Source organism: Vidua macroura, chromosome 7, assembly GCF_024509145.1.
Source record: "Vidua macroura isolate BioBank_ID:100142 chromosome 7, ASM2450914v1, whole genome shotgun sequence".
Classification (NCBI taxonomy): Eukaryota; Metazoa; Chordata; class Aves; order Passeriformes; family Viduidae; genus Vidua; species Vidua macroura.
The window spans coordinates 12,648,543-12,676,051 of NC_071577.1; the positions used below are offsets into that span (position 1 = coordinate 12,648,543).

Genomic DNA, 27,509 nt, shown 5'->3' on the forward strand with positions numbered 1-27,509 from the left:
GACGGCGCGCCCAGCCAATGGCCGTGCGGAGAGAGGCGGGGGCGCGCGCTGGGCCCGGCCCGCCGTGAGGGAGCTTCCGGTGAGGGAGGGGGGAATGGAAGCGCCAAATATGGGAGTGACTCCCGAAAACTTCCTTCCCACAGCCGCTGAGGGCTGGCCCCGCTGGGATTTGGACGCTCAGCTCTGTTTGCCAAAGTGCTTGATTTGCGTTTCATCCGGTCAGGGTAACTGGCTCAGTGCCAACAGGCGGATCGCTAGATATCAGAATAAAGCAGATATATATTTATTACTACAAGATGGGGGTTAACCGGATTCCAGCCCTTCAGGCCGGTCAAGTCTGTTCAGTATTTTAGTAAGGGCTCGAAAGAGGGAAGGGTAGTTGTGTTTACGAAATTGGCAGATGACACCAAACTGGCAGGTGGAAGAAGGAATTGAGAATTATCTTACATTGATTCATACATGGAATAATCTAAGATCACAGAGGTAAGCTTCAACAACAAAAAGCAGAAGTTACTACAAATTGGAATTTTAAGTCACTATATGAATTTAAAGTGGGAAAAATGGTCAGAAACTGATGACATGGGAAATCAAAGCTATACGGTTATCTGTAGCAATATGCTGCTGCAGTGGAATTACGTCTTACTCCAGGCCATTAAAAATTGTGTCACGTACAAAACCTGAAAAGCAATTTACTTAGCTCAGTCAAAGCCACTGACGGTGTTCAACAGAGACTTGGGCAAACTCAATATAGTCTAGAAGAGACGAGGAACAATCAGATGTTTATGAACATGACCTAAGTGGGGATGTAAACAAATTGTTCAGCTGTTCTGCAATAACTGACCTCACACCACTTCCACATTTCATTTGGGAATTACTAACTTTTTTCCCCCAGGTGATATACACACATTTCAGCATCACCGTCTATTGTATACTTAATAACTAAATAGGATTGATTCTGTCCACATGCAAAGCCCTGGGAACTCTCCCTTACAGTCAAGTGTTGTGAACAAGCTAGTTTTTTATTGTCTCAACTTTTAGTAGTAGTAAAATACCAAGGCTGGCTATGCAACCTAGGTACAAAGTTCATGATTGCTTAATGATACAGCATATCAATGATATTTCATAACACAGTGTAATATGTAAACTTCTATAGTTTATTTATTATTGTGTGGTTTTATTGTACACCTGCTAAGTCCCTAATCTCCTCAGAAGCCTTTGCAACAAGTGAAGTCAACTTGAGAACTTTCCATCAGGTAAAATGCATAAACTATTTCTGAAAAGTGAAAAATGCATGATGGCAAAACCCGTATTGACTCTTCACTAATCACTCCCCTTATGTAAACTGGTGGTTCACATTATGGCTTTTTGAGGGTTGTCGTAAAGAAAATAATGTGAAGCTCATGTTTTTGTGTTAATATGTGTATTTGATTGACTAACTGATCTAAAGATCTGTCAGTCTTTGCTTTGTGTTGATTGGTTTGCAGGAGTTTGCTGAATGGTTCTGCTTTTAATAATTTACTAACTACATGTACTCAAATGTTAAGAGTGACTGTCACTTGAAGGTGCACAAAGTCTTCTGTTCTTTATTCTCAGCATTATTAAACTCACATTCTGCATTTCTAGAAAAATGCACTTGCACATACTCATAAGGCTACAAAAGGAGATATTTACCAAGCTGCCCAGAGACATGTGACAGTAGGGTAGAGGCAAAATAATTCCCTACTGCAAGAATTTAATGCATGTAACTATTTTAAGTAAATGTCACATGCTCAGATTCGCTATGAAGATCAATTTGCAGTAACTTTCCTTTCTTCAGCCTGACTTCCAGTTTATGTTAAGCAGAACAGTTACAATATTTAATTTCTTCTGTTATTAAGCAGACCTGAGCTAGGGATGACGTCTCAAGGAACACTTTAAAGTCATCATTCTGGAATGTGCCATTTCACACATAAAAGAGACTTATGTGTTGTGACTGCTAACAGAAATTGTGCTGTGATGAAACAATAAGAAAACTGCCTTTTATTCGTGTCTCTTCCCTGCTTTTCCACCAAATTCTGTATGCTGCCCCAGGTTCTTTTTGGCTGCCTGTCAAATCCCTGAATATGTACTTTTGCCTCCTGAACATTAACTCCATCACACAGCTTCCACAGGATACAGACAAGGCTGTTACTTAGTGGTTTACCAGCCCTACTGAGTTCCCATCCTTTCTCACACATTCAAGTGAACACAGACTTCACAGAGATTCCTGTATGGATTTGAAACATTGGATTTAAAAGCCCTCAAGCTTTGCAGATCAGGAATCACACCTAAGTAACAGACCTTCAAGGTCCCACTTTATGTAAGATTCAGGTCCAATTTCACAGGCAGCTTAAGCTGTCACCAGCTGGCACTGCTGCTGAAAGAAATATCCAGACTCTTTGCCTGTCCTTGTCTGACCCCATCTATTGTGCCAGCAGAACTTTCTGGCACTGGTTCACTCAAAGAAGGCCGGCTTTTGACTACATCCTTGTGCTGCTGCTTCCAAAAGTAACTTTTTATTTGTATTCATTTCCCCCCCCACCCATGCTGTAAAGAGCTGTACAATGAGCTGACATTAGCAAAATGCTACAAACCTGGGCTAAACTCCTAGTCCTTCATTCTGCACAAGTCTGTGCTTAACTTCATGTGCCAGGGACAGTTCACTGACATTCATGTGTCTATTAAAGGGCAGAAGTTCTTAAAACAAAGAGAGGAAATATTTAACTGTAGCAGCTATGTTTCAACTCTGTAGAAACTTCTCAAACAATATGAGCAAGAAAAAAATACCACAAAATAAAATCTCTTCCAGTCCCATTTTTGTTTCTGATGTCAAAAAGAAATAATGTAGAAAGTGACAAATTTTTTGTCACTGGAAAGCCAGTGAGTTAAAAAATACACATAGGAAGATAAGCTTTTTGGAGGATTTCAAATGAGGGCTGCTTTGTGTTCTGCAGGATGTGCATAACCTGAACACAAACAATTTGTGTCACTGCTGGTAAGGGTGGGCTGAGGAACATAAATCAAAGGTGGGATGGGACTGTCATCTGTGCTGCCACAGTCCTGTGGGCTCCCCCGAGGGAGTCTGAGGGTGTTTTTGTAGATTTTCTGCCAAGAGGAACCAGGCTTCAGGCCCTGTGTCCCAGCTAGCGCAGTCCCCAGGGCTGGCAGGGCAGGGTGGTTGGGTAAGGGCTGCTGCACTCACGGCCCTCCCCACGCAGCAATCCTCCCCCAGCCTGCCCGAGCTGAGCCCGGGGGCTGCACGGTTTGGTGCAGATCATGTTCTTCCTGAGCAGTTTAATAAATACAGACAGTACTGTTTTGGAAGTGGGACAGAGTAAAAACAGAGCCAGATTTCAAAACTGGCTGTGAACAAATATGCACTGAGATTTAAACCTTTTTTGGATTTTTTGGTCCACCAAAACCTTATGAAGATCAAACAAGTCTAATCCTTTACACAACATGTTTACAGCCAAATACTTCAATTATTACTAACACCAAGTTCACTGGTGCTATATGAAATATAAGAAAATTTAAGTGATTTTATATCCTGATGAATCATCTATGTTTGTAGATCATTTTTCCCAACCTACATGTACAACTGTGAGATATTTTAAGATCTTTCAAAGGCAAGTATTATTCAAAACTCATTTATAAACAGGAACACAATGACTATATTTTTACTTTCCTCAGCATATCTCTGGCTGCCTAAGGAACATACTAAACCAGCTGCTCTTTTCACTCATCTGTAGGAATAGAGCTTTTTTTACATGGAGATACGCTCTCCTTCTCATCAAAGATTGACTCTTTGCCCACTGAAAGGTCTCCTTAAAATTATTGTTTTTAAAAATATAAACCTCATAATCAGAATTTACACCTAACCTTCTAATGATGGTAGTATTATAAAAAAATAACATTTAGGAAAAAAACAACCTGTGTGGTCCTACAGTACATCTCTTTCTAGTGTATCAGAAATCTTGCCTCCTTCTGGTGTTAAGGATTAATTTGGGCCACTCTTCCTGTCAAAGTTAGTAAATGCAACACTCTCTTTCAGCAACAGGTATCAAGCAAGGTTTAAGAACTTTAATCCTGAGCCTACCAGAGAAAACAAAAAAGGCAAAAACTCCTCAAAGTGCCTTAAACATCCATCACCTTGGACTTCTTGATGCCAGACTCTTCAATTATTCTAAACACTGAAAGACATCAGTCTTTGTAAGAGGCAATTCCTGATCCACTGAGCAAGCTAGAACAACAGACACAGAATCCAGCAAATAACAGCACTCATGGAAGTTGCAAAACACAGATGAGGTTAGTAATAATGGTTACAGGAGGGGAGGACAGCATAGGACTGGGGCTTTGTTTTTCTGGCTTTGCAGTTTGTTTTTCACCTGCACTGGAGAACATGGGTTTTTACTGATTTCTGTTTTTCACCAAGTTAATAGAGATATGCTGCAGGACAGCTTATCTGGAAAACCCCATACCCTGAGGTGGTAAAGTAAAAGCTGCTCCACTGAGTCTCTGTCATCCAAATTGGTGGTGTGCTTATTTAATGATGAGTGGTTTTGCTAATGGCAAGGACGCTGGGATAATTAAAAGGATCCATTTTCTGAAGAGGATATGTTGTAGGTTTATATAATTGAACTGTTATTTTTGTCCAGAAATCGTCTCACTTCTTAATGCATTCAGCATTCAACAGCTTTAACTAAAATTGCTTCATTTACATTGTAAATGGGTGGGAATGGGTTCCTGCCGTAGCTGAAGGAACATTGCTGGCAGTGTATCCAGGCTGGTTTTCTAGTGCATACAGTCCAGACACAACTCAAGTTCAGGACGTGAAAATACCAATCTTAGTTCAAGATTCCCACTCAAGACTATACCTGGTACTAAATTTAAAAAAGCCAACCCAAACTATTTTATGGAAATAGATTTTGCACTCTTATCTTTTAACAATTTCTGTGTAACACATATTACACAAAATATGAAAAGTGCGGTGAGTTAAACAGTAGGTCTCCAATCGCAGAGTAATTGTAATTGCGAGAACCTGTATTTGAAAGGTGCATTACGAGAAAGCGTTAACTAATCATTTCTTTGTCTCAAGTTGTGGTCAGAGGGTGCTCTGTGATTACAAACAGGTCTGTGGCCGTACTGTTAAGCTGCTGCTGACTGTAACCCTGAGCACGCAGCGAGCAGAGGCGGGATGAGCACCAGCGACTCCTCCCGCGGACCCGCCGGGTCAGGCGCGCTGTGGGGGACGGACACGGGGACAGACACGGGGACAGACACGCGGACGGCCACGGGGACGAAGCCGCTCCCGCCGCTCGCGGGGGGGCGCCGGCCGCACTCAAGCCCAATTATGGCCGCGCGCGGGGCTCGCGCGCCGCCGGGCCAATCAGGCGGAGCGCCGCGGCCGCGCGCGCTGTCCCGTGACCGCGCGCCCCCGCAGCCAGGGCGGGCCAGCCCCGCGCCGCGACAGGGGCGACAGGCGGCGACAGCAGCGCGGCCGGGATGGCGCGGAGCGGCGCGGCTCTCGGCAGGGCGCTGGCCGGAGGGGCCGCCGCCAGGTACGCGGGGCGAGGCGCGGATACCGCGGGCGTGACGGAGAGGGGCCGGTTGCCCAGTTAGAAACTCGCCTCCTCTTTGCCGGAGACAGTGGCAGAGTTGTGAGCGATCCGTCAAAGGATTTAAAAAATGAGGAAGCGCACGGATGTTTTCCGCTTCAGATAACGCAACAAGTTCCTTCTCACCTGAGCATGTATAGGGCTGGCTGCAAAAGCTTGAGAAAAACACTATGCTTTGGTGAAGAGTTAACCTTTCTACTGAAAGAAAAAAGAACAAGCAGATGAGAGAGTGCGATTTGAAAATCTTAGTGTAAAAGGTTCACCTGCTACCACTGTTTTGGCAGTGCTGCTGTGTTTCTTTATCAAACTCTGTCATCCTCATAAAAACTGTCAAAAAGTGAAACAGAAATTGGTTCATGATGTCAAATTTCATGCAGTCATTTGACAAAACTGTTAACTGTGCAGCGGTAAAATGTAACATTGGACCACATTTTTACTCTATATTCTTTCTGGTATAATCTTAGCATTGTGTTTGCAATATTAAATTTGTTCAGTCCTGGTCAACAAAATTGTTCTTTTAAAGAGTAATTTATTAGAGTCTCCAGGGCAAAATCAATTGCTGGAAGGGTGTTTGGTATAAGGAAACCCATTAAGTAACTGCTTGCAAACTCAGTTTAAAAATGTTTCTAGGGGAAGCTGCAAGGATTTTGGCAGCTGTTTTTAAGCAAGCACAACTTGGATCAAACCCAGTGCTGTGCTACCTGAAGCCTTGGAGCTGGGGATGCTTCACTCCTGCAGTTGTCCCCGGAATGCACGCTGCCAGCTCAGCAGAACCTCACTGTGCTCAGTAGCAGGCTTCAAGGGCTCAGGTGGTAAATTAGTCTCATGTGCTTATTCAGCCTGAGATGCTAATGAGGACACTTGCAGGTACACTCACTTTTTTTTTGTGATACAAACAGCTGTTGGCAAAGAATTTGAATGGGATCAACTCGTGTCTCACAGACCATAAAGTCAGGTATCACTAACCTGATGAAAATATCAGCTGGGCTACAGTAAACACATTTGCCCTGGCATGCTCCTGGCACTAATTTCAATGTTTACACTGAGGAGTTAAGAGAGCCATTTTTTAAAAAAAGTTAACCTTCAGGCTTAGAAAATTGTGTAGTTATAAAAAAATTTTTTAAATCACTGAATATGGATCACTTACACGTGCATGTCATTCTCCAGAAATGCTTCCTTTTCAGGCCATGGGAGTTGGGTGGTGTGGTGATCAGTCCTCAAGTGTTCAGGGAGAAAGCAGTGAGTGGCAGGAATGAGTAGAGATGGTTCTCTCACTGCAGGAGATAAATACAGAGGTGGCAGGTGTGTCTGAATTCTAGAATGGACTTAGTTTTTCTTCAGTGGCCCAAGTCAGGTTCACAAAAATGCATGACAGTCATGGAAACCTAGGGATTTCTTAAGGAGATCTGCTTTCCTGACCTGGGACCCAGCCCAGCTCGTTCTCACAGCATCTGTTCTTCAGATAAAATTGGGAGAGGGATGGAGACTCACCATACTTACTAGCATTATAACCTCTTAAGCTTGCCTTCCTTGAATGGCAAGGACATAGTCTTTCAGCAGCTGAGAGATTATTTGTAAGGATTGTTTTTCAGCCCTGTGGCTGAAACAAGTTCAGATAAAACTGCATGAAACAATAGACTGGCACAGCATTACAGTAAAAAACAAACCAAGAGACAAACCCTGGTTACTGGTTTGGACTGTGTCCTGTACATAGCCCCAGATAATGGAATTTAAATCAGCTGTGCAGAATGAGGTCTGCTCAAACATTTGAACACCTTCTGTGAATCTGGTTGAGGCAGCTACAATGTGACTGGCACTCTTCCAGCATTCCTGTCAAAGCTTTTCCTTAGCAGTCTTGTATGGTCTGTCTGGAAAAAAACAGACTTTGTCCACATCCCTTGAGATACTGTTACAAACATTCTCAGAGTTGTCTAAAGGCTTTTAAAGTAGGCCTATCCTTTCTTAATTTTGACAAAATACTTCTGTCTCGTTTTAGTTTCTTTTCAACTGCAGTGATTACAGCGTGTTTTCAGGCATCATATCCCAGTTGCATAGTTGGTTTTTAAGAAGTCTGTACAGATTGTTTCTAACCAGCTGCTAATGATGATTATTTTCCTCTAAACTCTACCAGTTTGTTATTTACCTGACTCCTACTACAGTGACCATATAAGCTGATGCGCTCAGTCATGGGTAACTACTGTATTTCATTAGAATTCTAAATTATGCTGATTTTTTAAAGAACATAATGCTAATTTTAATTAAATTTAATTAAAAATTGGTGACTGATTTGGTATTTGGTAAAAAAAAAAAAAAAAAGGCCATGTACCTGTTCATTGTGTCTAAAAATAGCCAGTAAAACAGCCAACCAAACCCCAAAGAAGCCTAGCTCTAAGTAAAAAAAGGTTGGCTCCATTTTTAACCATGTGAATCCAGAAGTACAGTCCTGATTATATAGTTAGAGGAAGATCAGTAGAAGACCTGGGTTACTCGTTAGTTTATGTTTGTAGAGTCACTGTGGGCAAATAGTGGCATTTTTACTTTCCTGGTGCCAAAATTCAGAGCTTCTGAGGCAGCATTTTGCATCTTGACTGACCTGATCTGAGCAAAATCAGTGATTTAGCAGAACTGTTAAACACAGTGAATATTTCTTAGATTTTAGTGTAGATGTTCACAGAGAAAACTGAGGTGCAGTCTTAGAGTTACTAGTACTTTTAAAGGTAATTTGTTAAGTCTTACTTATGAAAACACTGCATCCAAGGTTCTGGTGATATTTTCTGAAGGAAATGTTGAAAGCTGGGTAAACAAAGCACCTTCTGAAAGGACTTCTGAAATGAAATTGTCTTTTTAAGAGAAGGGCGGCAGCAGAGGGATTATAGCAGAGTTCAGCTTTCTGTTTCCAAGTGAAATCTTCTCTGCTTTGTGTATGCCAAAAGGGTAAAGCATTCAAACTATGCCTCGTTTTTGCTATTGAGAAAGCCTGTTCTGCAGACTAAGTGCATGTGAGACTTGAACGAGAACTCAAGCTGCCATGCAGCCAGCGGTTAATGAGGCCCTTTGTATTTCACTCTGCCAGTTACTTCTGTCGTGACTGGGGGCTATTTTTACTTTCTCTTAGGGGAAAAAAAAAAAGGTGCCCCTTGTGTTTTTGACAGTTTATATATTGTTTCAAGCCTTGCTTTTTCCATCTGGCTGACATTTTCTGTAATGTTATACAAGAGACAGTTTTTCTTACCTGAATGCATTGTTATTTATTTTGCTGATATGAAACACATCTAAAAGCATTTTCCCTGTTTCAGGCACTTGGCTTCTTGTGGTATTCTGATGACCAGAACTTCTCCTTTGCAAACATCTGTAATGAGCCGTACTGTTTCAAGAAATTTCTTCAATGTTGCTGCACCACTAATAAATAAAAGAAAAGAATATTCTGAAAGAAGAATTATAGGGTTGGTATAAAACTGTGGAAAGATACTTTAAATGCTTATTGCTTTTGTATTTGCTGTAATTAATCCAAAACACTAGTAGTTCAAAAGACTGAGTATCCCTGAAGACACATGTCCCTAAGACTGTGGGAACCTAGAAAGGAGTTTTGACTTTCAGAATTTGTAGAGATTATGTTTACCAGTCTGAAAGTTAATATAAAAAAAAGTAGGAACACAAAGCCCTTGGCCCATAGCAAGAAACAGCAGAAATAACTGTTCTTTCCATGACAAAACAAAACCAACCTTGAAATGGAGAATTTAATCTAGTAAGAATTTAATCTAGTAACATGTGAATAAATCAACAGGTGTGAAAACCCTGTTCCATTCTCTCCCAAACACATGCTAATGTCTGCACTTACATTATATTACACTTCTCAAGATTTTCTTATTTCTTTGAAAGAAGGAAAATAATTAGTTCTGTGATGAAGAAATTTCACACAGAAAAAGATTTTGAAACCTTATTTGCCTTAGAGCTAGTGGGAAAATCCTAGTTCATTTAATGATACTGGGATTTGCTCAGTCTCTGGTCCACAACAGTATGAACTGTTTATTAGCTTTTTTTTTTTTTTTTTTTTTTTACTATACTTAACAATCCTTTTTGTGATAGTTCTTGAACTGCAACAGGTCTTGCCTAGCTACTTAAAAAGGGCTTTTGTCCAATAGTCCTCACTGCTAAGTACTGTTGAACATATGCTTCATTTTAAAGGAAATTAAGCACATACTTAATCCCACCTGTTTCAGAGTCAGAATGAAAAATTAAAAACTATAGGTATGTAATACTTTGCCATGCTACAGCAGAATCAGCTAAAATGTTGCCTTAATAGTGTTTAATCTGATTTCAATATCCTCTCTGAGCAGGGGTGTTCGACAAAAAGAGGTCCAGAGGTCCCTTCCAACATCAGCCATTCTGTGATGCTGGAAGGTTTTTCTATTGTATCTGGTTTTTAATTAAGCTTTTTTTATTTGGGCTAAAATAAGGAAGGTGGTGCTCCTCTGTTTAAACCTTATGAAATATAGTACTTGAGTTTTGGTACACCTTGTCTTGGGAGCCCTGTGTGAAATTTTTTTTTTGGTGGAATCTCCAACATCTGCCTAAATGAAGACACAGCTGTGCTGGAAAAAAGGTTTCCATTTGAAGAGTATGCATGTTTTACTTGATATTGCAGAAAGTAGCAGGGACTAGGTTCATTATTCACTAAAGTTACTGCTGGATGATGTGATAATTTGCTTCTTTATGCAAAAGCAGTTACCAGTGTATTACTTTTCTTTCCTCTTAATTAGCAAAGCTGCATTTTCAATTTCCAAATCAGTGGTAATGACTATGTCCACCTTTCAACTGCCTATGCCATGTATACCATCTTTGAAACTTTTTAATATTAATTTGAAGTGAAATACCTTGTAACTGTAATGTTCATGTGTCCATTTCCAGGTATTCCATGCAGGAAATGTATGAAGTTGTTGCTGTTGTGGAGAATTACAAACTCTTTGTTCCTTGGTGTAAAAAGTCAGACATACTCTCGAGGCGCTCTGGGTACTGCAAAGCACAGCTAGAAATAGGATTCCCTCCTGTAGTAGAGAGATACACATCAATTGTAACCCTAGTGAGACCACATTTAGTTAAGGTAATTGCATTTTTCTTTTCTCCTAACTATAATTTTCCTTAACTTTTGTTTGCTGAAATTTGAATATTCCAGGAACATCTTGCTTCAAAACAAAATCGATGCTGGAAGTTCTTTGTGTGGCTCAAAACTTGTGTTGCTTTTCTTTAAAGACTTTAGATAAACTGGGGAGAATTTGAATGTGTTTTAAAACAACCTGCCACATGAGGGGGGAGAAGAAATACTTTTTAATTTGTCTTTATTGGCAAAACTGGCAGACACTTAATGAAGATATTAACATTTTTGCTTGGGCTTATTGTTTTTTCTTTTTTCTTTTTCTTTTTTTGTTTTGTTTTTTTGTTGTTTGTTTTTTAATTTTGTCCAACCCCCTCTGAGTGCAAAATAAGTACTCAGTTAAAACTTATCTGACAACTCTAACTTCTGATGCCTTAATGAACTTACTGCCATTACTTTTCTTCTCACAATTTTAACTAGCTGATATGAAAAGCCTAAAAAAAAGACTAAGCTTCAGTACAATGTCCTGAAGAGATGGTTATTCAATACACTGATGAGAAGAAAGAAGTCTGGATTTAAAGTCAAATTTTTTACAATTAATTTGTTCAGAAGAGAAGCAGTTACGTTTTTCCTTTCAGCTTTCAAGAGCAATAATTAAGAGAAAAGTAGAAAAGTGTCAAGGAAAACATTTAAAATGATGCCTGAATCTTCTATTTGTTTGCCTTATATGTTCAAATCTGTTTTGGTAAAGAATGGCTCAGAAGAGATTCCTTATAGCAAAATTGCCTCTCCCTTGGTGAATCCTGATTGGTTTGGAATAATTAGTGGAAGTTACAGCATTTGATTGTTGTTCAAGATAACTGTTTGAAAATCCTATTTCACTGTTCTTTTCTAGGCTTCCTAATAAGAGACACTTAACAGAAAATGAGTTTCTGAAGTACAGGGGAGATGTAAATTGGAAAAGGACTATGCAAAATGCCCTTTATTCAATATCCTTACTGATTCTGGAAAGGAAAAAAAATCTCCCTTTATTAAATAAAGTTGAGCAGCTATAATGGAAAATCTGTGACTTGCACGCAGAGCTTTCCTTTTCTCCAGTTTCCTGAGAAGACGGGCTTTTTTCTTTCACACAGCTATCAGATTGGCTTACCAACTCTTTTTCCTTCTTAATTCACTCAAAAGAAGCATTCTTGTCTCAGAAAAAAAAAACCCACAAAAGTGGTGAGGAAAACCATTTCTTCAGATTTCCTCCCCAGAGGAAGGAAAATCATTAGCCTTTTCTCTGCTGCAATTGCTTTTCCTAGAGGTTTACATTATGTCCACAGAACTGCAAGAACATTTCTAGGGAAGTGGTTGTGTGCTTGCACCATTTCACTGTCCTCTCAAATAACTCCAGGCAAAGGAACCTTATGTGGTCCTCAGGCACAAAATGGGAATGGGTTTGTTGCTGAAGGTTTTCCCTGTTTTAGGGCTTAAACAATGGAAAAATCACATTGTAACAGCAGGTTTTGCTGAGGGGGAAAGCATGGAGTGAGTTTGCTACTTTAAGACTGGGAGTAAGGGGAATACAGTGGCACTTTTCCCATTTTTCCTGCTGTTTTGATAGCAGCAGGGAGAAGCAGGCCCAGCTCTTTGTATCTAATCTTCCCTCTACTCCTTCCCTTTCTGATGTAGAAATAGCAAGGCCATGTATTATCTCATTCCTAGAAAGAGAAATGTAGGTGTTTTTGGTGCTGGTGATTAGTCTGAGATGAGTCACCTCACCACAGCTTTCCAAGCCAAGCAACACCTATTCCCTGGGGGCAGTCAGTTGGAGCAGAGCTCCTTGGGGTAACAATAAGAACTTGTAAAAAAATGACCCGGAAAAAAGTTACAGAAATTTTCTCTACAAAATACAAGCCAATTGATGTTATGTATTTGAATGTTCTATGCATCATGCCACAGATCCGTTTTATGACACTTGACAGACCATTTTTACCTCTGCCTTGGAAGGACTTCAATTATTTTGCCTTAATTGACAAATTTGCATATAGAATTTCATGCTGGCTGTGCTGTAAGAACAGGTTTAACTATGCCACGACCATCACTGTTTAACAAAATGCAAACATAACCTACAGTAATACCTGTTTGTCACATTTGTAAAAGCCTAATTGTAGCTTGATTTTCAAAACTTTATTTTAGGCATCATGCACAGATGGAAAACTCTTTAATCACTTGGAAACAGTGTGGCGTTTGAGCCCTGGTATCCCTGGTTATCCAAGGACATGTACATTGGATTTTTCAGTAAGTATGGTAATTAAAACTACCGCATGCTAGGAGCAGCACATAGAAACACTTATCTTCAACTGAGGGGGCTTTTTAAAATTACTGTACTACTTCTTTAAACACTTATACACACAAAACAAGTTAGCTTTAGTCAATTCTGTCCAAAAAATATTTCGCAAACTTTACTGCTGGAAACCACTTCAGTATCCTTCACAAAAAACAGCCTTCTGTGAGGTGTCCATGTATCATGAAACAGTCTAGGACAAGCACCTCTCACCCTACAGTTTTAAACACATTGAAGTTTTTAGACAGTCCAATGCAGGAGAAATGCTAAATATACTTTGCTATTTTCTTTAATCACTCTGCAACCTAAATGCTCTTGGTACCAGGAATTCAGTGTTCTTCCACCTGTCCTGTTTGGGCTGCAGTTTGGTCAGTTTAATTTCCTGTCTTCCAGTTTTCCTCTTTCATGTATTTTAAGCCTTACTCCTTCCTTCTAGTACAAGTGTAATAGATTTTTGCTGTCTCTAATCTATGATGGGATATCACTGCAGCCCACAACTATCGCTCTTTAATCCAGTACCTGATTTAACCCAATTTCACTCCCAGAAAAGCTGTTTCCATTCAAGTTACTGCTTTTTCACGTTGTCTGGTTTGTCTGCCATCACATTTTTTCTTGCATTTTATAACAAAGTGTATAACAAAGCATTAAACTGAAGGTTGTAACAGGCTGCAAAAGTACATAGAGCTGGGTTAATCCTGCTGCCATCTGCTGGAATACCCTGCTTTGAAAATTATCTTCAGTGAATATGAAAAAGCTTTTGGAGTATTTTTAAACTAGCACATTAACCTCCTTGGGTTATTAACGTTCAGCTTATTACTGTATTGCACTTCATACAGTTCAACAGTAAAAATTAATATACAGGTGCTCAAAGAACTGCATTTTTTAATGGTTTGCATGTTATGTGCTCATGTTATTTGTATTTCTTTAGGCAAATAAGTGTCAGTTATTTCTTATATACTAATATATATAAACTATATCTTTACCCAAGCCATAAATCAGTTTAAAACCTTGAATTAAACAACTATTTAAAGCCTGCAATCTAACTACAGGCTCTATGAGAAAACAGCACCACACCTCCACAAACCAAAGCCACATTTTGACATTTCAGGTCAAGAACTTCAGTTAAAGGGAATCAAAACTAAACTGGATGTGGACATTTTCATTTTCTTGGGGGAACACTATCAACACATCTTACTGCTTACTCTGTTTTGAGGCAGCAAAGAAAGCCAGTGCAGCTGGCTGAGCTTAACCTCTGCCAGTTACTGCCCTGCTGCTCCTTGCCTCTGGGCACGTGCAGGGAGGGATGATAAGCATTTCACAACAAACTCCTCAAAATAGGCCCTGCAATTACAGATATTCCAGAGAAATCTTTGATTTCAAGAATGCTTGTTTGCTTTAGAAAATGTTGAGTTTTGGGCTAGGCTGGTTCCCACAAGCTGCTGTATCCTATTGTGCCAGCGTGATTCTAGGAGACATCCACATACAGCAGGGAACTTTCCTACTTTGGCTTCACCTCTGAAATGATTTGGCTCATAGACTGAAGCACACCACCATTTTTACCACCTGCAAACTTCATTAATGTATACCATACCTTAAGATTGACATAATTGCTGAACATGATGCCAGACTCAACGTCCCCACTGTGCAGAACTCTCAGACTCTCAGACTTGCAAGAGGCACGTTAATTTTATTGATGCTTGAGGTCAAGCAAATGTAAATGAAGCTACACTTGGCTCATGGGCCAAGCTGTTTAATTACTTCTGTGCTACTGCTTTGCAGTTAACATCCATTGCTCATAAGGAACTGGGGAGAAGCTGTATTTGCTCCTTGTGGCATTAAATCTGCTGATTTTTTGGGAATAACAAAAATTGCTTAACTCTCAATCCTTTTCATTGACTACTGGTGTCAGGTCATGAGTGGGAGCTGTTAAGGTGAGAGATGCGACACACAAACCAAATATGTAATTTTAGTCATTAAACTGCTTGCTTGAACCTACCATAACTACTGCCACCAACAAGGAAAGCCTGATTTAAAATATTGGTATTTAATAGGTAACTCTTTCAAGTTGCTTTTAAGTTTCTTGGGCATGCTCCAGCTTAAATGTTGTTAGTCTGCTCTCTTGCCATGCAGGATTTTCTTCAGACAACTTCTGTCCCTCAAGTGAATTCTGTGCACAAAATAACAGTTATTGTTTGTCAGTAGTTTTTCATTACCCCAAACCTCTTTTGTAATGAACCATTTATTAAAGAAAAGACAGTTTAGGTTTACTTTACTTCAGAGAACTGAATGTGAGAGGATTCGCTTAATGGAAAAGCCCATAAGTACAGTCCTTAGACCAAGGAAAATGGATTTCCTTCTCAGCCACATTCACCTATTCCTCAGTTTTAACTGTTCTACAACTTATCTGCAGCCTTCACTGGAAATTCTTTAATAGAATTATCTATTTGTAACAGCATTTTACAACAGTATATATAGGAAAAATAATTATCTTTTATTTTCTTAAACAGATTTCTTTTGAATTTCGTTCACTTCTACACTCAAAACTTGCTACACTATTTTTTGATGAAGTTGTAAAGCAGATGGTTGCTGCCTTTGAAAGAAGAGCATCCAAACTCCATGGCCCAGAAACCAGCATCCCTCGGGAGCTGATGCTGCATGAAGTTCATCAGACGTAAAGGAAACCTGTAACAACCTCAGCTATAAACTTGTTTGTACACTTCATTTGTACAAAGTGCCGTGCTCCTCCTTTGGGGCATCTATTTTTTATCTGAGCTTGGGTGTGATCTTACACTGTGCCAAACACACCTGCTCAGACAGACACAGAATGTTCAAAAGCTGCAATCAAGTGCAGCTTAAAGCCTTATCAGTAACAGACACCTGGCAGCTCCTGTAACCCGGGCTATCTCAGCTGCCGTTTAACACCAAACGGCTCCTGGAATCACAGCCCAAGCTCAGCCTTAGCCAAGCTCCTGGGGTTTTTCAGCACTGTAAATTATTAACTCAGCTTTGTGGGAATGTAACTTCAGAGCAATCAACTCAGCCAGCTTTGCCCAAGCAGAGGCCAACTGACATACTGGCTTCCTAGAAAATGGCACAGTTTGGCACCCGTTGAGGAGTGGTGCTTTGAATTCAAATGAATGGCAAAGGTAAGTCAGGGATCTCCAGTTACTCCTAGAGTGACCAGCAACTGCTCTAGAACTTCCCTTGTTTTCAGGGTGAAATGCTTAAGGAGTACTGTAATCTGAGTGCAGCAGTCTCAGCTACAGCCAGTGGTTCCCAGCCTGGAATTTGTAGTACATTTGGCAGGCTGAACTTGCTCCTTGCCACTCCTTCCCTGGTACACACTGCACTTTGGTTACCTCCATCTCACCTAATGCAAACACAACACTTTAAAGCAAGTGTTACCTCTGAGAAACAGGTACCCGTGCTGTCCTCCCTGGAAGCAGGTAACAAGAGACCCTGCACTTCCTGCAGACAAGCACAGCCAAGGCCAGCTGTCATCATAAATCATATAAGAAAGCACTAAACCTTCAATCTTGAAGCTTTTCAGTACCATACTCCCACTGTGATAATACCATCCTGATTAAATACATGTTCAGTACTTCTATTCCTGAAATATTCTCTTCCCAGTCTCTGAAAAAACCAAGTGAATAGGTTTAAACAGATTTTAAATCCTTACTTTATGCTGTCTTGCATTACCAAATTTCATTACTGAAATTAGGTGATGCTTCAGGCCAGGTGCTAAAGCTGATCCTTTCTCTGCAGCATATGTAATCCATATGGTTACTAAAGAACAGCATATTAAATAACATAGAAAGATATGTTTCAAAATAAAGACAACCCTGAAACAGTTTCAGATCATTTTACTTAAAATTAGAATGTCACACATCCCATATGTGGAAGGATAGTTCTTATTAAGGGCAGGAAGCTGGGGAAAGCAACAGGTGGATTAAGGTCATTTGTACAGAACTGAGAAGTTGTAAAGCAATTTTGATTGTTGAGGTAATCAGATATAAACATACACAAGTTTGGGAACACCATTGTTCTGCAGGCTGGAAAGCAGAAAAGACTGCACAATGTTAGTGGTGGTGTCAAGTCAAAGAACACAGAAAGAGGTAAAGCAACATTTCTAGTGCAAAATAACTAAATCCTGCACCCCTTACCAGAAAGGAGGAAGGTAAGAATGGAAGGCTCAAGGTGAGGAGGTAATCACATACTACTCCTGAGCAAAGGAACTATCTAAAATCCCCAGAACCCTTCCTTAGCAAAGACTCACCTGTTTGATACCCTCGGGGCACTTCACTTCCCCTGGGTACCCGAGAGGTACACTGGGCCTGTTCCAGCACGTGAAGCAACCAGATAGACAGGGCAAAATAAAGTCAGTGCACGTGCCTTGTTTTCAGAGCATTGTTTAATATTTCAAAGAACTGTAGTGCAGTTCAACTTAAAGAGATTTCTTACCAAAATTAAAGCACTTGCATTTCTGAGAAACATTCTAGACAAAGGAATGTTTCTTGGAGTGAAATGCCCTGTCATTTTTTTCAAGCATAAGTGTCAATTTCTACTAAATCTTACAAGCAGCAGGCTGTCCAGGCTCTCCCATAACTATGGCTTTGTGTGCAGATGAAGAAGGTGATACATTTTGTAACTTTTGAGCAGTTTATTACATAAAAGGTCACATAACTCTATTTGCCTACTTTGTACACAATTGTCTAGTCTCACGCACAGTGGCTTCCAAGTTCTTCCTAGTACTGGCAAGCACCAAGAAATTCTGAAATAGAATATCAAGTGCCTTAATTAAGTTCAAATCAGGACCTTGGTAGATGGATCTTGCACCCAGTTATCAGGAATGTACAAATGTCTTTATTCAAAAAATACAAAATAAATTATCTGTAGGCATGGACAATGACTGTAAACAATTACACGTGTGTTAAATGAAATCCGGTAACTGATGGTTACAGTGATTCTTTTCAACACCAGCCTCACTTCAGTCACTATCCATCCTCTCACACTGATAGCTCAAGTTTTTAAAGTCAGAACTGTCAGTCTTCAACAGTACAGCTCATGATGTATCCCTACCCAGGAATTAGAACATGCCACCTCCCATTCCTCCACCCATCCCACCCATTCCTCCCATTGCCGGCTCCTTTTCTTCTTTAGGAACTTCAGTCACCACTGCTTCTGCTGTTGATAGGAGAGATGCAACACCCGCAGCATCCACCAGAGCAGTTCTCACAACCTAAAAATAAGCAAGAGACTACTTAAGACCTGCTGACCATCAGAGGAGGTGGGAGGAAGCAAAGCTGAAAATTAAGACCTTTAGGTTACCTTAGTTGGGTCAATGATTCCTTTTTCTACCATATTTACAAAGTCCCCAAGCATTGCATCGTAGCCAACTTCTGATGGGCTCTGCAGGATTTTTTCAACTATCAATGATCCTTCAACACCAGCATTCTTTGCAATAGTCATTGCTGGGATTCTCAGTGTTCTCTTGATTATTTCAATGCCTGCAAGATAAAGGATAGTTGGAGCTCCATGTACAAACACCACTCCCACTGCCAAGGAATGCCCTAGTGCTGGAGATCGATAAAAAAAGAAAACCCTCTAAGCAAGAACATAAGCTATTTTTGTCAGTTCCAGGAGGAAGGGTTCTCTGCTACTTGACACTTGAAACAAATTAAGTCTCTGAAGGATATTCATGCACATTTTAGTTTTACTTCCACAAAAAATACAAGATTATTACTCTTTATATTTATGTGTAACATGATATAAAGCCTTTTTCCATTTGATTTGCCACACAGTCTCTTGAGCGTTATTAGATTTTGTCTATCTGCGAAGACTTTTAACAACCAGCTCCCAACTCTATAAACATTTGCCACTCTGTGCTGGGATACTGCTGCTTTACTGCTACTGGGTCTTGCACCGGCCAGTCAGCGATGCAGTGAAAAAGCTTCTTCCCACTCAAAAGCAGAGACCACCCCACCAAAGAAATGTGATGTTCCTAAGATCAAGTAACTAAAAACTCACTGAAAGCCACCTGATAAAGCCTCATGACAGGAGAAAGCGTGCTTGTATCACTTCCACACATATCTTCAAGTCATTTGCTTACCAATTTTCTGATCCTCGTTGGCTGGAGTTAAGGCATCTAAGGCTGGGATGCAGCGCAGCAGGGCACAGCCACCACCTGGGACGATGCCTTCCTCCACGGCCGCACGGGTGGCATTCAGGGCGTCGGTGACCCTGTCCTTCTTCTCGTTCACCTCAACATCGCTCGTTCCACCCACCTGCAGCAGCAAGCCACACGTCAAGTTCCACACAAGGAATCCAGGTGGGACAGCACTGCTGCCACCGAATTAAGCAGCCAATGCCTAAGAAGTGCCAGAAAGCCAACCCACCCTCTCCCATACTGGCAAGTCTTCTTCGGTACCTCAGTACTCAAGAAGCCTAAGCTTTAGTTCATCATGATTTTACCAAGTTCTTAATACCTTCAATACTGCTACGCCATCAGAGAGTTTGGCCAATCGCTCATTCAGTTTCTCTTTTTCGTATTCACTGGTGGTAACCTCTAGCTGTTCGATTATTTCTTGAATGCGTTTTTCAATCTGAGCCTTTTCACCCTTCCCCTTAAGGAGCATGGTGTCATCTTTTGTCACAATGACCTCTCCAACTTTACCAAAGTCATGAGGCTGAATATCTTCCACATTTAGGTTCAAACCTTCTTCTCCAAACACCTAAAAGAAAGAAATTATGTGAAAAGCTGGAATTCACAGGTTCCCCACGCATCAGGTTATTTTATCTACAAGTACATGAACACATACAGCAGGCTAATGGTGCAAAATAACCACATTACTGCAGTTCCACCCTCTGGGTAATGAACCTCTTCCTGATATCCAACCTAAACCTCCCCTGACACAGTTTCATGGTGTTTCCTTCAATCCTTGTATTTTGAGAAGTTACAGATAATGACATGTCACTGACTTAAGAACAGTTTGCTGGTTGGTTCCTTTGTGCTGCCATTACCTTAAACATGAAGTTTTATTTCAACAGCCTTCTCTGGCTCCCAATATCACGCTATAATTTTGAAATGCATATTAAAAAAAGGGCAGCATAAAGGGACATTAATCAGTGCATCAACTATATGCAAAATTTAGTAGCAAGAAAATTCATTCATTTTAAATAATTATATTTTAAATAATTATATTTGCCACATCTGAGTCCAGGCAATTGTTTATAGAGGCAATAATTGCCTTGGAGTTCCTCCTTCCCCTTAAAAACCTAAATCCTGCAAGGAAATCTCATGTGACTTCAGTCAGTTACAAGGACATATGGTTGGCCAGGATTGCATTACACAGCAATTATCAGTGTCTGCATTTTAAAAAACAGGAAGTTTCAAACATCAGTTACTGTTACGTTTTTGAAAGAAAGAATACAGCCTGCAACCCAGCAAATACAAGCCAAGGACCTAAAAATGCACAGTATTTTCCTTCTTAAAAAGCATTAACATTCCTTGGAGCAAAAAGCCACTTAAAACATCGTTACTTACAGCACCACCAGTAGCGATCGCCATGTCCTTAAGTTGGTTTTTCCTGTTGTCACCAAAACCTGGCGCTTTTACAGCAACAACCTGAAGGCCAACCTTCAGTCTAAATGCAAAAATTGAGAGAATGAGTCTAATTACTAAGCCAAATTATTTCAGTGCAGCTCTAGCATTCAAGCAAACAAAGGGACCATCACAAACTGAAGTGGTTTTTCTCAAAAAAGTAGTTAGGACACAACTGAAGTTCTGCCTGAGTTGATACAAAGCATGGTGGTGTTAGAAGCTGCTGTTTCTTTGGCTGGAGAACAAGCCAAGAGAACAAGCAGCCCTACACCATTAAAAAAAAATGGATTTTAAGCCTCACCTGTTTAAGACTAGAGTGCTGAGGGCTTCTCCATCAACATCTTCAGCAATGATGACCAAAGGTTTGCGGTTGGCATTGGCAATTTCCAGAGCTGGAACTATGGACTGTACACTAGAGATTTTCTTTTCACTGATTAAAACGTAAGCGTCCTGGAATTCACATTTCTGTCCTGCAGAAACAACATGCATTATCTGAACAATTCCATTACAAAAACGTATCAAGCACTCTTTTAACTTAAGCAGGAACTTTGGAACAATGATTACACTTTCCAACTGCATTAAAAAAAAAAAAGACAACTTGTTTTCTCCAAGACTCCACTCTCAATTCTCCATTGTTCTGCTGTGTTGCAAGGCCAGCCTGATGTTCACAGGAACACTTTGCAGAGTAGAAAAAGGAATCCCCCCAACATGCCAAGCTTTTACTAAGTTCAAGTTTTCTGATGGGGAAGGACGCCCTGCTCTATTTGCTGTGGTGCACAGCATAAGGGACAGTAAAGCCTTGAACAGGTGCCATTATTTCTGACTGACACAAGCCACTGGAAGGTGTTTGACATGACTTACTGTTAACTCACCTTTAGTTGTGTTAATAAAATATGGAGAGATGTAGCCTCTGTCAAATTTCATACCCTCAATGATTTCCAGTTCATCGTTTAGAGTTTTTCCATCCTGTTTAGATGCAAGAAAGTCTGCATTAAAATCTCCCGTTTGCTACCAAAAGCACAAGTACAGTTTCAGCATATTGTGCACAACAAATTGAAAGGCTCTGGATCCCACATCAGTTTCATGTGCTTCTCTCCAAAACAGGAAGAATGTAAGAGGGAACAGTGATCAAACTCTCATCTAAAGGAGCTGGGGAGGAATTATGGTGGAAATTATGGAATGTGAGCTGCAGCAGCAGCATCACATATGACAAAAGCCAGCCCTAACAGGAGAAGAGAAGTCACTTGGCCAGTTCTTACCTTGACAGTGATCACACCCTTTCGTCCAACTTTTTTCATTGCATCAGAGATTATATTGCCAATTTCCTGATCTCCATTTGCTGATATTGTGGCAACCTGAAAGAATAAGACATTGAATCTTCTTTTCCAATGCAAGGTGTTTCCTCATGATAAAAAAAATCAGAATAACCACATGCAACGCTGACATTTCTGATAAGGCAGGGCAGTGGAGTGTGCTGCACTCACAGCAGGAGCCAGGAACTCTGTCAGAAGGGCTCAAGCGCTTGGGCAGCTGCAGCACAGAGCCAGATTCCCTGCACTGGGCTCACACCCAGGCCATCTCCAGGGACAGGGACAAATAACCCAGGACCATCAACACACCTGAACCTGATTTCTCACAGCAGATCTGCCACACCCTCAGTACTCTGCCATCACTTCCATTCACAAGAGAGCTTTGCTCCCATCAGTTCTTCCCAAGTACACACATTTATGTTTTACAACCATACTTCGGAATGAAACTTGAAGATGAAAAAATCTGCCCACTTCTGAACTAGCTTCTAGCAGTGCAATTGAAGACTATTTCTGATGAATAAAGAAAAGTACCCAGTGTCCAGATGCATAACCTAACTTCACAAAACTTTTTCTGAGAAACAGCTGCCTAAATTTGGGTTACATTTGATTGTGTGTTTTTTCTTACCTGTGCAATTTCTTCTGGAGTTGTAACAGGTTTCGACAGCTTCTTCAGTTCAGCTGTGATGGCGTCCACTGCCAGCATCACCCCTGAGGATGAACAGGGCACTTGTGAGTGAACAAAGCAAGGTACAGAGCACAGAAAACACAAACCAAGCACCCACCCACCACAACAAACAAGTTTCCTTTCAAACAAAAGTCCACACTGCAAAATATGCATTATTTGCATGTTCAAAACCAAATAGTTCTTGTTCCATACTGTCATTTGTGTATGCAGTGATGGGTTTTTTGAAATTGGTGTGAGATACTGTCATGATTGAAATTTGTAACAGATTTGTTTACATGTTCATTATGCAGAAATGGCTTTAACTGGAATTCACTTACAACAAATCAAATAAGTTGACTGCATGTAAAACAGTATAATGATTAGACAAATTAATGATTGTTCAGAGTCCACAGTATAAAAAAAACAATTGTATTCTCTAAACGTCATATAACCCTTTATGGTGACTCTTCAAACAGAAAACAAGTCAAATTTAGGCTATGAAAAATAAAAGACAGTGATCAAATATTAAATACAACAGAAAAAAGTTACCCCTCCTGATTTCTACTGGATTGGCTCCTTTGCTGATCTTCTCAAAGCCTTCCTTGGCAATAGCTCGTGCAAGGACTGTTGCAGTAGTGGTACCATCTCCTGCTTCTTCGTTGGTATTGTTGGCAACATCTTGAACTAACTTGGCTCCGATGTTTTTGTATTTGTCTTTCAAGTCAATTGCCTTTGCTACTGTCACACCATCTTTTGTCACTTTGGGACTTCCCCAGCTTTGTTCAATAATAACTGTTCTTCCCTAGGGGGACAAAAAACCCAATTTTAAATCCAAGCCAACCCAAAGCATGTTACTCTCAAGAGCTCAACTGAAAATTTTGAACAGTCACAGCTGAACACCTTACACGGGGCATTCAGCTGGAACTTCTCAAACACATACTTTAATACTAAAGTTCTCCAAAACCAGAAAAATGGCTCAAAGGCTTTATGCTTCCACAGAATGATGCTCCATTCTTCAGCCATAATGCTTAATACCACAGTCTGCAATTAAGTAACACTGACCTTAGAGAAAAAACTGGAGAGAGTCCCTCTAATGCTAATATTTTACCCCAAAATTACAAATATAGCAACTCAAATAACCACAATTTTAATCAGATCACAATAAACATTCTTTGTCATTGAAAAACAAGTAATATAAAGCTCAATTTGTTGCATGTACTGGAAGGAAAAAAATAGCGGACTTGCAAACCTCAATAGTGACAACTGAAAATACTTCAAATTTGTGTTCATGTGTTACAGTAATTTCTCAAACACTGCAAGTTCCCAAGCTTTTCTCATCTTAGCTCTCACTTGAATCCAACTAAAAAGCTGCAGTATTCTATCTAACAGACACAGCAAACAAACCAATAGCTGCCCCAGTCATGCTCCAGTTTGAACTAGAGGCAGCAGAAACTCAAGGAGCCACCTCTGATTTACTGCTGCCCTGAAACCCCTCTGCTATCCTGACAGCTGGAGCTGCTGGAAGAGGGAAGGAAGGGAGAGCCGCAGCTCAGCCCTGTTCCCCCCAGCCAGCCCTGCACAAGTCCCCTCACTTGGTCTGTCAGGTCTGCCGGAGCTCTCGGAGCCCAGGGTGGGAATCACGTGCCAGGCGAGCCAGGCAGGGATTCCCATGCAGCACCCAGCGCTGTGGTGCCCTGTGCCCCTCCCCTGCTCCGAGCCCACACACATCTGCCTCAAAACTGAACCAGCTCTGGCTGCCTGCCAGGCATGAGGCCTCGCTGCTCCTGAAGCACAACCACCCCAGCAGCTACAAGGAAAGGTTCTGCTTCAGTTACTCAGGCTGAACCTGGGGAAGAACTTACGGAAATTTACCTCTGTGCCATGGAACAGTTATGCCAAAATAACGCATTCCCCATTATCTTATTTGACCTGCCCTTCTAAATATGAAAGTGATTCAAGAATAAGAAAACTCTCTGGAGGAGCATGCTACCAGTACATTTTTCATGTAATGTCTCCTAGTTTGCTTAATTCTGTTTTGTATTTTGATATAGTCTTATTCTTAATGGTTGGTTTACAGCTCTGAGAAGAGGAACACAACAAAACCTACAGATAACAAATCACATGAAAGGGCTTGCTCTCAGCAAAAACACCTGTCTGTGTTTCTGAAGAAGGGAACAAACCACCAGTAACTGCATGGACATTTAGAATGGTCTGGCATATTGAGAAGCTGAGCTCCCACACAAACCAGTTCTGTTCAACATGCTGGAGCACTACCAAAATATTGTGTGAGACTGCAAACTGGGCTCCTTAAAATGTAGAGCAGTGCCAAAGGAGGTTTCCTCACCAGAGCGGTGTTTCTTAAAAATGCCAGGAGCAGACTCAGGCACTGCAGCACAACACCTCCATTTTTCCAATACATTAATAACAGCATAACAAAAATCCCCTAAGGTTACATGAAGTTGCATCAGCAACTGCCCTTTAGCCAGTGGATTAGAACTATGCTTCGGCATTCACAAAGTAGCCTGATCCAAAAAAACAAGGAGTTAAATTAACCAACTACACTTAAACTTTGTTCCTTTATGGAAGTAGCCACAGCTTCCTGACATAATTGTTCCTTAACCTTCATCTGCTCAGCTTTATGGCATTTTTGCCTTTGAATGAAACTGGTAGAGCACTAAAAGGGGGCAGAAAATACATGAAATAATGCTACAGAGGCCAAGCAGCCCTCAGAAGAACTACCATGCACATGCTATTATTACAGGGAACAGAGATATTCACATAAGCCCCAAGAAAATCCGTGTCTCTTCCTCAAAAAGAGGAATCTCATTTCAAGCCCTACTGCACATTGCATGACTATGCAGAATACCATAGCTGGTTTTCCAAGAGACCCAGATTTCCCTTACAGGACAGAATATAAGGTAACACAAATGAATGCCACGACCATGTAATTTCACTTAGGCTGGTAATACCAGCCAATTGAAAACTCAACATTACACTTTGGATATTTTTTAAAGCTTGTTAATATTTAAAAGGTAAACTAATACAAAATTGTAACTTGTAAAAAAAATTAACAAAGAAAACGAGGGTCATAAAAAAATCAACCAAGCCACCCACATGCTAATTAACCTACCCCACGACACAAACAGTTACATTATCTACCGCACTGTTACAAGTTATCAACTGAGCTGGTAACACGTTATGCACAACTCCTTAACCTTCAAACTGCTTAGACGAATGTAATGTACCTTTCACAGGAAACCAAGCAATTTTACTTTGTTACTTCGAAAAGCACATGCACTCTTGTCCCACTTTTGGGGGACATGAGACTACAGCTGCTTGCAGGAGCCTGTCTATTCCCCTACCCCTTTGCGTTGCAGGTCTGCAAACACAATGGTGCAGCTTCACCGAGAGAAACCCAACAACTGTTCTCTCTTACAGTATTTTCAGCCAGGTCTGTGCTAACATAAAGGCCAAATCTTCCATTACCTTTGGCCCCATGGTGACAGCTACAGCATCTGCTAAAAGATCTACTCCTTGCAGCATCAGAGCTCTCGCGTCTGCTCCGAACTTCACATCTTTTGCATAGGCTCGTGTTAGATGGGGGGCGAGGGATCTGGACACTGGTCTTATCTGACGGAGTACTGTAGATAAACGGAGCATGTCTAAAATATTAAAAGAAACGTAGAGAAAAACAAAAGCATTATGGCTTTGCACAGCTACTTCTACAGGAAAAAAGGGAGAACAGATTCAGGAAGTAAAGCAGGCACGATGAATCTTTTAATTTTTCGACTGGCTGAAATCGAGACACACAAGCAACTGCAAGTACCGGGCTGGATGTCCCCGATCCTCACGCCGAGACCCGCGCGGCAGCAGCTCCTCCCTGCGCGGCCTCCAGCACGTCCGAGCTCCTCCCGCCCGGAGCGGGGCAGGACACGGCGAGGGCAACGCGGAGCGCCCGCGGCTCCATGTGCTCAGCGCGGGGGCCGCGCCCGCCCGCGGCTGCAGCAGCGGGGCCGCGCAGAGGGGAGCTCAGGTAAGGTTCCCACAGCCCGCTACGCCATCAAGGGCAGAGAGAAGAGAGACAAGGCCGCGGCCGCCACCCCGGGCCCGCGGGAGCCCCCACGCCGGGCAGGGCCCCGCGGGCACATGGCCGCCGCACCAGGACACGCGCAGCAAGGTCAGCGCCGCCCGCCCCCCACCGCCGCCCGCCCGCCAGACCCGCCGCGCCACCGCCAGCCCGCGGGAAGGTGCGGGGCCCGCTCCCGCCGCCCGGGCGCAACGCCTGCATCGCGGCCGCCCCCCGCTCCCGCCGCCCGGGCCCGGCCGCTCCCCGCGCGCGGCCCCCGCGGTAACCGCGGCCAAAGGAGTAGGGCCGCTATGCCCTCCCCAGGCCAGGCAGAGCGGCGCGGGCCCGGCGCGCCGGGCGCGTTCCCGCTCACCTGCGGCAGCGCGGGAGCAGCACCGCGGCTCTGCGGACTCGCGGGGCACGTCTGGCGCGGCGGCGGCGGGCGGCGCTCGGCACTCACCGCCTCAGCCCCGCCCCCGCGCCGCCGCCGGCCCATGTGCGGCTCCGGCCGCCCGGCCCCGGAACCAGCATGGCCTCCGCGCCCGCCCACAGCCCGCCTGCCGCGCTGGGCCGCGGGCTACAATTGCGCATGCGCCAAGGGCTTGTGGCATGAACAATTCATGTTTCGGGGCCGACCGATTCCAGAACCTTCTGGAACGCTCATGCTCGCCGCGGGTCAGAGGTGAGCTGACCTCACTTCCGTGCGGGGCCCGGCCTGGGGCGCCGCAGGGGCTGTACGGCGGGTCCGCGGCGCCGCCGGGGCGCAGCCGTTCCCGGGACTGGGATGGGGCCGCAGAAGTCGAAAAAAAACGGCG

General features: G+C 42.1%; 2 protein-coding genes and 1 long non-coding RNA gene across 8 annotated transcripts; 1 reads left to right on the plus strand and 2 right to left on the minus strand.

The window, feature by feature from the left end:
* Positions 1 to 112: 112 nt before the first annotated feature.
* COQ10B (coenzyme Q10B) lies at positions 113 to 15,775 on the plus strand. 4 transcript variants are annotated; one of them, XM_053981833.1, is made up of 6 exons: positions 113 to 483; positions 4,070 to 4,323; positions 8,930 to 9,076; positions 10,542 to 10,734; positions 12,907 to 13,008; positions 15,562 to 15,775. In XM_053981833.1, the coding sequence occupies exons 2-6, from the start codon at positions 4,319 to 4,321 to the stop codon at positions 15,727 to 15,729; spliced, it is 615 nt and encodes a 204-aa protein (XP_053837808.1). In that variant the 5' UTR covers positions 113 to 483; positions 4,070 to 4,318; the 3' UTR covers positions 15,730 to 15,775. The 4 variants fall into 4 exon arrangements, with proteins under 4 accessions (XP_053837808.1, XP_053837809.1, XP_053837807.1 ...); XM_053981834.1 differs by lacking the exon at positions 113 to 483 and adding an exon at positions 1,181 to 1,253; XM_053981832.1 differs by lacking the exons at positions 113 to 483; positions 4,070 to 4,323 and adding an exon at positions 5,460 to 5,576.
* LOC128809679 (uncharacterized) lies at positions 6,456 to 8,952 on the minus strand. Its single transcript, XR_008437820.1, has 3 exons — positions 8,866 to 8,952; positions 6,781 to 6,907; positions 6,456 to 6,532 (listed from the first exon to the last, which is right to left on the minus strand). It is a non-coding gene; the product is annotated as an uncharacterized LOC128809679 (long non-coding RNA).
* Positions 15,776 to 17,894: 2,119 nt separating the features above from the next.
* HSPD1 (heat shock protein family D (Hsp60) member 1) lies at positions 17,895 to 27,474 on the minus strand. 3 transcript variants are annotated; one of them, XM_053981823.1, is made up of 12 exons: positions 27,387 to 27,474; positions 26,115 to 26,290; positions 23,178 to 23,430; positions 22,590 to 22,672; positions 21,914 to 22,009; positions 21,527 to 21,620; positions 20,956 to 21,124; positions 20,598 to 20,697; positions 19,540 to 19,785; positions 19,164 to 19,338; positions 18,383 to 18,561; positions 17,895 to 18,293 (listed from the first exon to the last, which is right to left on the minus strand). In XM_053981823.1, the coding sequence occupies exons 2-12, from the start codon at positions 26,286 to 26,288 to the stop codon at positions 18,141 to 18,143; spliced, it is 1,722 nt and encodes a 573-aa protein (XP_053837798.1). In that variant the 5' UTR covers positions 26,289 to 26,290; positions 27,387 to 27,474; the 3' UTR covers positions 17,895 to 18,140. The 3 variants fall into 3 exon arrangements, with proteins under 3 accessions (XP_053837798.1, XP_053837797.1, XP_053837799.1); XM_053981822.1 differs by lacking the exon at positions 27,387 to 27,474 and adding an exon at positions 27,068 to 27,172; XM_053981824.1 differs by lacking the exon at positions 27,387 to 27,474 and adding an exon at positions 26,455 to 26,549.
* Positions 27,475 to 27,509: the final 35 nt, after the last annotated feature.